This window comes from Mustela erminea, chromosome 8, assembly GCF_009829155.1.
Source record: "Mustela erminea isolate mMusErm1 chromosome 8, mMusErm1.Pri, whole genome shotgun sequence".
NCBI lineage: Eukaryota > Metazoa > Chordata > Mammalia > Carnivora > Mustelidae > Mustela > Mustela erminea.
The window spans coordinates 58,723,359-58,738,785 of NC_045621.1; the positions used below are offsets into that span (position 1 = coordinate 58,723,359).

General features: G+C 35.9%; 1 protein-coding gene across 7 annotated transcripts in view; it reads left to right on the forward strand.

Annotated features, from left to right (window-relative positions):
* GCA (grancalcin) overlaps positions 1-15,427 on the forward strand; it is a 50,045-nt gene that overhangs the window by 31,637 nt on the left and 2,981 nt on the right. For all 7 annotated transcript variants that reach the window (XM_032355755.1, XM_032355752.1, XM_032355750.1 and 4 more), the window contains 5 exons: positions 817-886; positions 6,271-6,314; positions 6,596-6,743; positions 8,853-8,966; positions 14,878-14,936. In XM_032355755.1, coding sequence (XP_032211646.1) covers positions 817-886; positions 6,271-6,314; positions 6,596-6,743; positions 8,853-8,966; positions 14,878-14,936 — 435 coding nt within the window. The remainder of the gene's footprint in view (positions 1-816; positions 887-6,270; positions 6,315-6,595; positions 6,744-8,852; positions 8,967-14,877; positions 14,937-15,427) is intronic.

Below are 15,427 nucleotides of genomic sequence, written 5' to 3' on the forward strand. Positions count from 1 at the left end.
AGAATATGAGTAGTTACAGTACTTCTTGGAACTTGATTGTAAACATTTTCTTTATTTACTGGGTCTCTTACAAAACCAAACTCTTTGAAAGTTCGTGTTTTAAATTTGTTTCCCTGATTCTTTCTCAGAGCTATTGTTTTGCATTTGTGACAGTGTTTATGATGCTTTCAAGTAAATTACTCTGTATAGTTTTGTAGAAAATAGGTAGAGGTACTGAAACATAATGGGAATATTCAACCTGTTTGACTTCCATTGTGATTTCTTGATTGTGTTAAAAAAAGATTATTTCCCATAGTAAGTTCAAACAAGAATGTTTGGGAAATAATCAGAATAGCAACAAGATGCAGGATGACTCTAAAATTTTGCTGGGGGTAGTCGGGAAAGTAGGGGAAGTTATTCTCTCCTTCCAGTTATGGCTTCATATCCCTTAAAAGTAACACCCCATGAAAGGAGCCATTAGGGGAATGTTTTTGAGATTTCTCTTGGTCATTTTAAGTAGAGATGCAAGATTCTCACTAGGTATTTTGACCTATTATAGGTCAGAATGATTATGGTGTTTCTCAGAAGTAGAAAAAATAAATTATACTTGAAGTTCTTAAATATTAATAGAATATAAGTTGATTGTAAAAAATTATTTACTCTCTGTGCTGTTTTATAATATGCCTTTGCTGTCAGTAATTACCTCTATAATTTTGTAGTTGATAATAATGTTTTAAAGAATGCATATTTATTGAATAGCCTAAAACAGCCAATTAGCATACTAATGTGATTTGATATAATTGTGCATTAAATCAGATTATAATTATTTTTTGATAGGATGGTGAAGTGGATGCTGAGGAACTTCAGAAATGTTTGACACAGTCTGGAATTAATGGAGCTTATTCTCGTGAGATCTTCTCCCTGCCCCTTATTTAAAATATTTTTAAAAATCTTTTTATTTAAGTTACATATGCACATAATTTAAAGAGTCAAATAGTTCTGCAAAGCTTATTGTGAAAATAACTGTTCCTTGTGCATAATTATCTCCCTAATGTTAACCACTCATATAGGAAATTTCATTCAGCTTTTGCAGCTGATCCTTCTGAAATTTGCTTCCAGATCTCAAAATAACATGCTTTTATCACTATAGATTTTCAGTTTTAATGATTAACAGTTGATATCCTGCTATGGAAGATGAGAATTAACTCTCTTGGAACTTGAAACTCACTCTTGCCCTAGTACTTCACATTGGACTATTTCCCAGTCTTCCTCCCTCCAGTAGAGCTGTGTAGTAATTTCATTAGTACACATTAGTACTAATTTCATTAGTACACATTAGTATACATCAGTAATCAGTATTTGTCTTATTGTTATTATCTAAATGTTCTTCCTCTGTCTTGTGATAATGTGTGATTAATTTCCCCTTTTATATACTGTTTTACTTTTTCTGAAATTAATCATCATTTTGAAACTTTTCATTGTGACCTACTTTATTTTTTTTTTATTAACATAAAATTTATTATTTGTTTCAGGGGTACAGGTCTGTGATTTGTCTTTTTTTTTTTTTTTTGAAGATTTTATTTATTTATTTGACAGAGATCACAAGTAGGCAGAGAGGCAGTCAGAGAGAGAGGAAGGGAAGCAGGCTCCCCGCCGAGCAGAGAGCCAGAAGCGGGGTCGATCCCAGGACCCTGGGATCATGACTCTGGGCCAAAGGCAGAGGCTTTAACTCACTGAGCCACGCAGGCGCCCCGATTCATCAGTCTTAACACAATTCACAGCACTCACCATAGTACATACCCTTCCCAGTGTCCATCACTCCCGTCATTCCTTCACTATCAGTCCAGAACGGACTTTCCGAGCTCTTTGGAGTTGGATCTCCCTTTTTCATCTCTGTTTCTCTGTTCATCTCCCTATTTCATCTCTAGTCATTTTTAAGAAACTTCAATAAAATACAACATTAACCAGCTTCTCAATAAGAGAATGCATGGGAACAAAGTCTTTTTAAGCTTTATCTGAAAATGTTTTCATTCTGTCCACAGAATTCAGTGACCAGGTATGGAACTCTGCATTACAGATCATTTTCATTTAGAATTTTAAAGACATTGCTCCATCATTTCTAGCATCCACTGTTACTTTATCTTTCTATTTCCTGCCAGTATGTCAGTTTTTTCACTGTGGAGGCTTGTGAGATCTTCTTCTTGTGCCTGGTTTGGAATTTCACAGTGATGTGCCTGGACTAGTTGTGTGGGAATTCAGTGGGCATTCTCAGACTGGGAATTCATTTACTTTAATTCTGAGACATTTTCTTTAGTGATGTTTTCTCAATTATCTCCTTCTAGAATGCCTGTCATTTGGACTGGATCACTTTTCTTGATATTTTTGTCTCCTATCTCTGATTTTCCTCTGTGGGGAGATTTCCTCAACTTTATTTTCTGAATCTTCTATTGAGGTTTTTGTTGTTGTTGTTGTTGTTTTGTTTGTTTGTTTGTTTAAATACCTGCTATCATGTTCTTAAAGTGCAAGAGCTTCTCTTTTTTTTTTTTTCCATGTATGTGATGTGTTCCCTTACCTTTCTGAAACTGTATTTTTGTATTGGTTGTTAATGTATTTTTCTTGTTAATGTATTTTTCAGGGTTTTTTCTTCTTTCATCAACTGTGTTTCTTCCAGATTTTTTCTTCCAGTTTATTTGTTTGGTTGTCCTTCATGTTAGATGATTTTCTCAGGTGTCTGATGATCCTTGGTTGCACATAATGAACTAAAATGCAGGTGAGAAGCTCTGAGTTTGGTATTGACCATAGACTTCATGTCTGGGGGCTTGGTGGGGCAGGGTTATGGAACAGTATGTTTAGGGATTTCCTTTTGGGCTGGTTGTCTGGTAGGAAAGAAGGAGGGAAGACTCAGCAGGGTTCTTGGTCTTTGATAAACTGTCACTTAAATGATATTTTTACTAGCTAGGCTAGAGTTAGGGTTTGGGTATATGGCTGTTCGCAGACCTCCCCAGGGAATAAAACCCCAGGCTTCTGCTTGACAAGGCAGCCATCTACCAATCTGAGGAGAGAGCCCGATGCGGGGCTCGATCCCAGGACCCCGGGACCACGACCTGAACTGAAGGCAGGGGCTTTAACCCACTGAGCCATCCAGGCACCCATCTGAATACTCTTTAAATAGATATTCAGTTGGTTCTTCTGTTTTTAATCTGTGTCTTCACACTTGTTTTCTGAAAAATACTGCCAATTTTTAAATGTTTGGGGTCTTCTCGAGGATAAGTAGGCTGGTTCTCAGCTTTTCTTATCGAGTGTTTAGGAAGCAAGTTTTTCAGATCTAGGTTTAAGATTAGGGAGGGAGCTAGGGTCATGGTTAGGGTTAAGGTATGTGCCTGGTATTCTACAGTTCAGAGACCTCTTCAGATGGTTAGAGTTAGGGTTAGTGTTAGAGCACGAGTTTGGGTTTGAGGTTAGGTGTTAGGGGATTGGGTGTAGGGGTTTGGGTATGTCTCTAATGTACTGCAGTTCAGAGACCTCTCCAAAGTTTGAATTCCCAGAGATTTGCTGAAGTTACAATAGATGTTGCAGACATCTATGAATCTGAGGCAAAGAGGGGATTTGGTGCTCTAAATGCTCCCTAAGTAGAAATTCAGTTGGTCTTTCTGTTTTTATCACTACCTTCATACCCATTTTCAGAAATACTACCAATTCTTAAATATTTGGGGTCTCCTCACAGAGAAATAGGCTGCTTCTCAGCTTTCTGACCGTGTATTCAAAAGCCGCTTTCTCAGATCTAGGGTTAGGGTTAGGGTAGGAGTCAGGATTAGTGTTAGTGTTAGGTTTAGGGGTTGTAGGTTGCCAGTTAGTGATTAAGATTAGGGTTAGGGTTAGAGTTAGTGTTAGGTTATGTTTCTGGTGTCCTGAAGTTCAGAGACCTCTCCAGGGAGTTAGTGTTGGGGTTAATGTTAGAGTGAATGTTAGTATCAGGATTTGAGCTTAGGAGGACTGGTTATTGGTTAGTGGTTAGGGCTTTGGATATGTGCCTGCTATCCTGAAGTTTGAAGAATTCTCCAGACAAATCCCCAGACTTCTGCTGGTGTGAGAATAGACATGGCATCCATGGAGCTGAGGCAAGGAGGGAATTTGGGGCTCTAACTCCTCTTACATAGATATTCAATCAGTCCTTCTATTTTTCTCTCTACCTGCACACCTGTTTTCACATATAATACCAATTCTTAAATGTTGTCTTCTCCAGGAACTAGGCTTCTTTTCAGCTTTCCTTACTGGGTGTTCATTAAGCCACCTTCTCAGATCTAGGCTAGTTAACTTCCATCCATCCTACTACTTCTCTAAGTTACATAATTCTTTTCCTCTGTTTTCTCTCTCTTCCCAAAGTCAAAGGTTTATGACTTTAGAAAACTTGGTTTTTTGCCCATTCTAATGGGGTATTGGGGGAAGTGAAAATCTATTAACTTTCCTGAAAATTCTTCTCCATTCTTCGTCAAAAATATTTCATCTTATATACATATATACTCAGTCCTATTTTGTGATTGAAGATATGCTTATTTGAAGACTCAGTGTTTACCATTTGTTATCATATATTCAGATTTTCCCATGTAATGGATAGGTGCTTGTTAACTTGAAAACAAAATATCATTTGCTTGACAAAATGTTGGAATGCCATCGAGAGATTTCTCATGGGAACTTTGCCCCCCTCCTTCTTCCCACTTGAGTAGTATTTGTATGAAGGAGCACTGGGCTCCAATCCTGACTCTTCCACTTATTAGCGCTATGAACTTGGGAAACTTTATTATTTTGGGCCTCTGTTTCTTTATTTATAAAATTGGGACTTACAGTACTTTTGTATGTTTATGTAAAATCACAAAATCATACTGCCTAGCTCATAGTGAATGCTCATTGAGTGTCTGTTGAATCGTCAGTCTGAAAATATTGTAACCTATTCTAACACTGACACTGTATTGATTTAAAGAGAATCAGCTATTTTAACTTGGAGAATGTTTTATGATTTTTTTCTTAATAGGTCTAAAATTTAACTGAAATGTTTTTCATTTATAAAAATTTAAATATGTTCTCAAATAGCAAAACAAGATAACTTTAAACAGTTTTATTTATTTATGCACTTATTTTAAAGAGGTACTAATAAGGACTTGGTAAGCTTAAGTAATTGTGCTGACATAATATCTCTTTTATCAGGACTGATAAAATTGGTTTTGAGGTAAATTAGCTTACCAGTTCAGTGCAATTGTGATAAGGATTAGAAAAATTAAATTTTACCTAGTGAGTCTTTAGTTATGGTTCTATAGATATGAAAGTGTTAATTTATTTCTTTTTTTAAATTTTTTTTAAAGATTTTATTTATTTATTTGACAGAGATCACAAGTAGGCAGAGAGGGAGGTAGAGAGAGAGGGGGAAGCAGGCTCCCTGCTGAGCAGAGAGCCCGATGCGGGGTCAGTCCCAGGACCCTGGGATCAAGACCTGAGCCGAAGGCAGAGGCTTTAACCCACTGAGACACCCAGGTGCCCCAAAGTGTTAATATTTCTAATAAGCCATGATTTTAATATAGTTTATATTTACTTTTTTCTTCCTGCCTTTTTTCTCCCCCAAGGGAAAGAGTTGCTTCAGTTCAGAAGCTCATTTTTTTAATTTGATAGATTGCAGTAAACTAGCAAATGATTTACCTATATCTAGGCTCATCTTACCTTAGTCTACAGTCTGTCCTACACTCTGTTCAATATAAGTGAGTGTTTCTGGAATGGAAATTTTAGAATTGCCCCTCTGCTCCTTAAAATTCTTCAGTGCCTCCCATTGGTCTAAATCTTTAAGGGTGGCATTCAGGACTTTGATGATCTGGCTCTCATCTGCCTTTCAGATGTCATCAAAGGCCAGTCCTTCGTCCCAAGCTTTAATCAAATCTCTAACTCCTTCAAGTTTTGTGATCTCAGTATATGTCAGACTTCTACTTAAAACCTACTTATCATTCGTGTTAGGAAGACTGAAGCCCTCCTTTGCCCTGTGACAGTAATTTTCAGTTATCTTATCATTTATCATTGCTTATCTAAGTACCCAAATCCCCTGACTAGATGTGAGTTGTAGTGATTTTTATTTTCGACTTGTTTTTTTTTTTCCACTATGGATGCCTTACATTTAAAGTTTGTTGATAAGGGGTGATTGTTTAATTTTGGCAAATTTTAAACATTTTGTTTTCTAAAATAGAAATTGTCATAATTTTACATAAATAAAATTGGGCAAACTCCAATTCAAATAATAAATATGTTTTATAGCCTTCAGCTTGGAAACCTGCAGAATTATGATCGCCATGTTGGATGTATCCTTGAATAAAAATAGAAAATACTAGAATATAGAATAATCGCTTTCTGAATATAACCAAGCAATTATTGACTATAAATGGCCATAGTAAATTGGAGATTTTTAAAAATACTTTGTAAGATCCTGTTTGAATTCCATACTTTTCCATTTTTATGCAATCTATTCATATGCTAAATTTGGTGAACTTGAAGAAGCATTGTTTTAGTCGATGATTTGCAGTTTCCGGCCAAGTAAATTCTCTTTGGTATCAAAACTTATTTTTATTGATAAAATTATCAGAGAGATTACACAGGAAAAATGGGATTTAATGAATTCAAGGAACTCTGGGCAGCTCTTAATGCTTGGAAGCAAAACTTCATAATTATTGATCAAGACCAGAGTGGCACAGTGGAACATCATGAATTGAATCAAGCCATTGCTGCTATGGGTAAGAATATTAAAATTCTTTAGATTATATTCAGATCATCTTTGTTCTTTGATGAGATGAATCTTAATTGTTAAAATTTATTAAGTAATAAAGGAGTATATTATTTTGCCAGCTGTTGCCCCATTTGAAGACCTTTAACAAAACCATTTTATCTATGATTTTTCCAAAAGATGATCTTTTATACATGCTGGTTGATACCTGAATTTCCTCTGTTAAGTATATTAAAATTCATTTTCCTAATTATTGGTAATTACCATTTATATTCTATCTTTTGTAATTTGGTAAGATCTCTAATACTTAGTTATTTAGTTATTTAGCTATTTATTTTTACCAAATTTTTTGAAATATAATTAATATGCAGTGTTATATTAGTCTCAGGTGTGCAGCACTTCTATACATACCCATAACAGATGTGCAGCCATTCTGTACATTCCTCAGTGCTTACCACAAGTATATTTACCATCTGTCATCATATAGTATATATTATGATCTTACTGATTGTATTCTTCATGCTGTATTTTTCATTTCTGACTTAATTATTTTTTATTTTTTTAATTTCAATTTTAAGATTTTTTAAAAGATTTTTTTTCATTTATTTGAGAGAGAGAAAGACAGAGAGACAGAGAAAGACAGAGCATGAGCCAGGTGGAGAGCAGCAGAGGCAGAAGGAGAAGTAGGCTCACCACCAAACATGGAGCCCAACGTGGGACTCGGTCCCAGGACCCTGAGATCATGACCTGAGCTGAAGGCAGATGCTTAACTGTCTGAGCCACCCAGATGCCCTGACTTAATTATTTTTTAACTAGAAGTTTGTACCTCTTAATCTCCCTTCTGGCAACCATCAGTTTGTTCTGTGCATTGAAGAGTCTTTTTCTGTTTGTTTGTTTGTCCTTTTTTTCTTTATTTCTTCAATTCCATATATGAGTGAAATCGTGTGTCTTTCTTTGACTTATTTCCCTTATCATAATACCCTACATAAGCACATCCATGTTGTTGCAAATATCAAGATCTCATTTTTTTTATGGCTAAATAATATTCCGTGTGTGTGTGTGTGTGTGTGTGTGTGTGTAATATTACATCTTTTTTTACCCATATATCTGCTGATGTACATTTTGGTTGCTTCCACAATTTGACTATCATAAATAGTGCTGCAATAAACATAGGACTGCATATATCTTTTTGAATTAGTGTCTTCCTTTTCTTTGGGTAGATATCCAGTAATGGAATTACTGGATCATAGGGTTATTCTATTTTTTAATTTTTTGAGGAACTCCATACTGTTTCCACAGTGGCTGTACCACTTTACATTCCTGCTAACACTGCAGAAGGGTTTCTTTTTCTTCACTTCCTCACCAATACTTGTTAGTCCTTGTCTTTTTGATTCTAGCCATCCTGACAGAAGTAAGGGGGTATCTCATTGTGGTTTTGATTTGAATTTCCCTGATGATGAGTGATGTTGAACATCTTTTTGTGTGTCTCTTGGCCAGCTGTCTTCTTTGGAAGTATCTCTGTTTAGGTCCTCTGCCTATATTTAATTGGATTATTTGGAGTTTTTTGTGTTGAAGATATTAACTAGACATTGTAGTAATAATTTTGCAATATATACAGCTATGGAATCATCATATTGTACATTTGAAACTAATTTTATATGCCAGTTATACTTCCATGAAAAATTTTTTAAAAAGGAAATACAGAATTTGAATGGTAGCAAAGATTTACTAACAATCTTTGCTTTGATATTCTTTAAAGAACTATAAAATTACAGAATTGAAATACTGAATCATTAAAATCTATAAAATACTCTGGACATTATTTAAAAATCAAAATGTATTTTAAAAACACACAAAAATAATTATTTGTTTTCTTAGTGTTGTCTTCATTAGAAAGCTAGAATTGTGATATTTATATACTGCTTAACCAGTTTCTTATTTTATTAGTAATAAAACCTTTGGTAAATTTCAATGTGAATATGTTTTGTTTCTAGTGTATATTTTTATGGATTGAATTTTGAAAATTTATTTTATGATTGTTTTTAAAGAAAATGCAATGTTGTGGTGTTCTTGTGGTGTTTGGTTTTAGAAATTTTAATGTATAAATTCCTTTTTCTAGGTTATAGGTTGAGTCCTCAAACACTAACTACTATTGTCAGACGGTACAGTAAGAATGGCCGAATCTTCTTTGATGATTATGTTGCTTGCTGTGTGAAGCTTCGAGCATTGACAGGTATTTTGATCATTTAAAAGTGGGTGCAATATTATGTAGCTATTTTTCTGAATAGTATCTCTCATTTTCTTCTGCAAGTTTGTAATATATGTATTTTTCACCTTTATTCACCGTTAAATCTAATCACTTTTAAGGCTTTAAAAATTTAGTAATATGAAGAGTGAAAAATTGTTATGGCTCAGTTTTGGAAAGTTTTCTTCATGTCTCAGTTGCCCAGGATATGAAATCACTTGATTTAATTGGGAATGAAAAGAGAGAGAGGGAAGCTGACAGTGGAGTAGGAAAACCGTAGGTTTGTCTCTTCTCACAATCACAGCTAGGTAACTATCAAGTCATCCTAAATACCTCAGAAACTGACCTGAAGATTGACAGAACAAACTCCACAACAGAAGGGAGAGAACAGGTTCCATCAAAGAAGGTGGGAAGAGCGGAGATGTGGTTTAGGGGAGAAAAGGATCATGAGTGTGCAGAGAGGAGTAAGCCATGGTCACGGAGAAGGGCAATAAGAGAAAGGAACATCCAGGAACACACAAGAACATTTCCCCAAAGCCTTTTGTTTGGAAAATGAGAGGGGCTGAGTTTTTTGAGTCTTGCAATCAGTGGGGCTTAAAACCTAGGCTTTTAAAGGTTAGCGTGCTTGGCTAGGATAGAGCCCAGAGGGCACTGCGCTGCTCTTGGAGAGTAGGCAGGCAAACAATCAGGGGACAGATAATGTGGAAGGAATGATCTGAAGAATGCTTAGAGCACACCGAGGAAAGTATTCACTCTTCTTAGACCATGTCCCTGCGAGGCAGGGTTCCTGGAGACACGACTCCAGGAACAAAGGAGCTGGTTCATGTCGTTTCCCTCTCCTGCCCATTAGTCTAAACACAGAGCCATCTGCGGGAACCAGTGCAACACAGACACTGGCTCCCTAATGTTTATACCAAACCTCACACCCCTGCACTGTGGCAAGATTGCCCTTCTCAGTCAAACTTGCCTCAGTCCCAGTGTGGTTGGCTTATCCCCCAGAAGACTAGCACAAGCCCCTGCCCAGACCATGTCTCCCAACTGGAGAGTTCTGCAGGGCCTCAGTTCTGGTGCAGGTGGTGTTAGGTCTGATTTCATAAGCAGACCAGAACATACCTAGTTAAAACTTGCTACATTCTGGCCAAGGACCAAATACTGCCCACAGCAGTGGCCTGAAGGAGCACACAAGAGCAGAGCATATATTGTACACACCAGAGACATTCCATAAAGTGCCAGGGCCTAGACACTATATGACCTCTTCTTCATAAAGCCGTTACTTTCAGGAGCAAGTGGCTTTTTTCACACATAGAAGAAGGTAGAGACTCAGACAAAATGCCAAGATGGAGGAATTTATCCCAAATGAAAGAAGAAGATAAGGCCACGGCCAGAGATCCTGGCAAAACAGATATAGGTAACATGCTTGATGGAGAATTTAAAACAACAATCATAAGGGTACTCACTGGACTTGAGAAAAGAATAGAAGACATCAGTGAGGCCCTTACCACAGAGGTAAAAGAGCTAAGAAAGAATCAGAGATGAAGAATGCAATAAATGTGATTGGAAACAGGCTTGATGCAATGAGCAGCTGGCTGGAAGAAGCAGAGGAATGAATTAGTAACCTAGAAGACAAAATAATAGAAAATAATGAAGGTGAGTAAAAGAAAGAAAAATTACGGAATTTGAGAATAGACTTAGGGACCTCAGTGACTCCATCAAACAATAACATTCGTGATAACAGGAGTCTTAGAAGAAGACAGACAAAAGGGGGCAGGAAATTTATTTGGTGGGGGACAAATCTGAAAACTTGCCTAATCTGGAGAAACATCCAGATCTCCCTTCAAACAACTCCCTTCAAAATCAACAAAAGCAGGCCACACTAAGAAACATTATAATTAAATTTGTAAAAATGTAAATGATAAAGGAAAAAATCTTAAAAGCAGCAAAACCAAAGAAGTCCTTAACTTAGAAGACCCAAAGGTTAGCTGGAGATTTCTCAGCAGAAACTTGGAAGGCCAAAAAGGAGTAGTGTGATTTATTCAATGTACTGAATAGGAAAATTCTGTAGCCAAGAATACTATATCCAGTAAGGCTATCATTCAGAATAGAAGAAGTTCCCCAGACAAACAAAAACTGAAGGAGTTCATGACCACTGAACCAGTCCTGCAGGAATATTAAAAGGTACTCTTTGAGTGCAATGGAGAGACCAAAAGTGAAAAGGAAGATCAGAGAAAATCTCCAGAAACAATGACAAAAGAAGTAATAAAGTGGCACTAAATATATATCTGTCAGTAATTATTTTGAATGTAAATGGACTAAATGCTCCAGTCAAAAGACAAAGGGTATCAGAATGGATAAAAAGAAAAAAAAAAGACCCATCTATATGCTGCTTATAAGAGACACCTGCAGATTGAAAGTAAAGGATGGAGAAATACTTACCACACAAATGGATGTCAGAAGAAAGGCAGAGTAGCAATACTTCTGTCAGGCAAACTAGATTTTAAAGTAAAGACTGTAGCAAGAGATAAAGAAGGGCACTATAGGGCGCCTGGGTGGCTCAGTGGGTTAAAGCCTCTGCCTTTGGCTCAGGTCATGATCCTAGGGTCCTGGGATCGAGGCCCACATCGGGCTCTCTACTCAGTGGGAGCCTGCTTCCCTTCCTCTCTCTCTGCCTGCCTCTCTGCCTACTTGTGATCTCTGTCTGTCAAATAAATAAATAAATAAATCTTAAAAAAAAAATAAGGGCTCTATATCATGATAAAAGGGACAATCCAATAAGATATGTCAATTCTAAATATTTATGTGTCCAACGTGAGAGTACCCAAATATATAAAATAATAACAAACATAAAGGAACTAATTGATAATGGTACAGTAATAGCAGGGGACTTTAACACCCCACTTACATCAAGGAGAGCTCATCTAAAAAGAAAATAAACAAGGAAACAATGTCTTTGAATGACATACTGGACCAGATGACTTAACACATATTCAGAACATTGCATCCTAAAACAGCATAGTATGCATTCAGGTGCCTATGGAACATGCTCCAGAATAGATCACATATTAGGTCACAAAGCAGGCCTCAAAAAGTAACCAAAAGATTGAAATCTTACCACACATCTTTTCTGACCACAACACTATGAAACTAGAAGTCAACCATGATACAAAATTTGGAAAGACCATAACAACATGGAAGTTAAATAACATAGTACTAAACAGTGAATGGGTAAGCCAGGAAATCAAGAAATTAAAAAAAAATACAGGGACAGAAATGAAAATGTTGTAAACACAGTGGTCCAAAATCTTTGTGATGCAGCAGAGTGGTCCTAAATGGGAAGTATACAGCAAAACCAGCCTACCTCAGGAAGTAAGAAAAATCTCAAATAAACAACCTAATTTTACATCTAAAGGAGCTAGGAAAGAAACAAAAACAAAAGAAAATCAAAGCCAGGAGAAGGAAGGAAGTAATAAAGATTAGAGCAGAAATAAATGATAGAGAGACTAAAATATCAGTAGAACAAATCAAGGAAATCAGGAGTTTGTTCTTTGAAAAAATTAATAAAATTGATAATCCTCTAGCCAGACTTACCAAAAATAAAAGAGAAAGGACCCAAATAAATAAAATCACAAATGAGAGAGGAGAAATAACAACCAACACCACAAAAATACAATTATAAGAGAAGGTTATACAAAACTATATGTCAGCAAATTAGACAACCTGGAAGAAATGGACAAATTCCTAGATACATATAAGCTACTAAAATTGAAACAGGAAGAAATAGAAAACTTGAATAGACTAATAGCCAGCAAAGAAATTAAATCTGTAATCAAAAAAAGTCCCAACAAACAAAAGTCTAGGGTCCGGTGGCTTCATAGGCGAATCCACCAAACATTTAAAGAAGAGTTACCTATTCTTCTCAAACTATTCCAAAAAATAGAAAAGGAAAGAAAACTTCCAAACTTATTTTATGAAATCAGCAATACCCTAATACCAAAACCAGATAAAGACTTCCCTAAAGAAAAAACAACAACAACAACAACAACAACAAAAACTACAGGCAATATGTCTAATAAACATGGACACAAACATTCTCAGTAAAATATTAGCAAATTTTATCCAGAAGCACATTAAAAGAATCATTCACTATGATCAAGTGAGATTTATTCCTGGGTTGCAAGGGTAGTTCATTATTTGCAAATCAGTCATCATGATGCGCCACATTAATAAAAGAAAGGATAAGAACCATACGATTATTTTAAAAGATGCAGAAAAAGCATTTGACAAAATACAACACCCTATGGTAAAAAACAAAAACAGAAAACCTCAACAAAGTAGGTTAGAGGGAACATACCTCAATATGATAAAGGCCATGTATGAAAAACCCACAGTTAATACCGTTTTCAAAATGAGGGAAAACTGAGAGTTTTTCCTTTCTGGTCAGAAATAAGACAGGGTTGTCTGTTCTCACCACTGTTATTTAACACAGTACTGGAAGTTCTAGCAAGCAAACAACAAAAAGTAGTAAAAGGCTACCAAATAGGCAAGAAAAAGTCAAACATTCACTATTTGAAGATGACATGATACTTTATATAGAAAACCCAAAAGATTCCACCAAAAAATTGCTAGAACTGATACACAAATTCAGTGAGGTCATAGGATACAGAAATCAATGTACAGAAATCAGTTGCATTTCTATATACCTCAAAGTAGCAGGAAGAGAAATTAAGGAATCAGTCCCAATTACATTTGCACCAAAACCACTAAGATACCTAGTACTAAACCTAACCAAAGAAGTAAAACACCTGTACTCTAAAAACTGTACAACACTGATGAAAGAAATTGGAAAGAAATGGAAAAACATTCCATGCTCATGGATTGAAAGACCAGATACTGTTAAAATAACTCTGCAAAGCATAGTCTATACATTAAATGCAATCAATATCAAAATATCAACAATATTTGTCACAGAGTTGGAACAGACACATGAAAAGATGCCCAATATCACTGATCATCAGGGAAATACTACAATATGATAATCAAAACTACAATACGATAATCACCTCACACCTGTCAGAATGGCTAAAATCAACAACACAAGAAACAACAGGAGTTGGTGAAGATGTGGAGAAAGGGGAACCCTTTTGACCTGTTGGTGGGAATGCAAACTGGTACATCCACTGTGGAAAACAGGATGAAGCTTCCTCAAAAAGTTAAAAATAGAACTACCCTCTAACCCAGCAATTTCACTGCTAGGTATTTAGCCAAATACAAAAATACTAACTCAAAGGGATATATGCACCCCAATGTTTATAACAGCATTATCTGTAATGGAAAAATTATGGAAACAGCCCAAGTATCCATCGATTGATGAATGGATAAAGAAGATGTTGTATATATACAATGGAATATTACTTAGCCATGAAAAGAATGAAGTCTTACCATTTGCAAAGACAAGGATAGAGCTAGAGAGTATTAAGCTAAGCGAAGTACGATAGAGAAAGACAAATGCTGCATGATTTCACTCATGTGAAATTTAAGAAACAAAACAAATGTGCAAAGGGAAAGAGAAAGAAAGAGACAAAGCAAGAAACAGACTTTTAACTATAGAGAACAAACTGATAGTTACCAGAGGGGAGGTGGGTTGGAGGGATGGGGGATATAGGTGATGAGTATTAAGGAATGCACTTGTCGTGATGAGCGCGTGGTGATACAGAGTTGTTAAGTCATGATACTCTACACCCAAAACTAATATTGCATTATATGTTAACTAACTGTAATTTAAATAAAAACTTAAAAAACCTTTGGATTAAGTATGAAATTAGTCATTTTTTAGTGCTTAGGGACACCAAGTATTTGAAACTATATATTTAAAATTTTAATATTTTTGTATATTTGTTTGAAGATTTCTTTAGGAGAAGAGACCACTTACAACAAGGAGTTGTGAATTTCATATATGATGATGTGAGTATTCTGGTATTTATACTATGTTCTAGACGTGTTCAGTTGTCAAAAAATTTAAGTGAATCCTGGTATCAGTACTGGGAATAATAGGTTTTATAGACCATATTCTTTTTTTTTTTTTTTAAAGATTTTATTTATTTTTATTTGACAGACAGAGATTACAAGTAGGCAGAGAGGCAGGCTGAGAGAGAGAGGAGGAAGCAGGCTCCCTGCTGAGCAGAGAGCCCGATGCGGGCCTCGATCCCAGGACCCTGAGATCATGACCTGAGCCGAAGGCGGCGGCTTAACCCACTGAGCCACCCAGGCGCCCTAGACCATATTCTTTTTCTGGATTTTTCAGCTAGATGCAAATATGATTCAGTATTTTTATAAATACCAACTTTACTTTATATTAAACATAAGGATACTTCTAAATTTTATGACATGTTTTTGGTAAATCATTTTTTTTTAAGATTTTGTTTGTCAGAGAGAGGATAAGCAGGGGGAGCGGC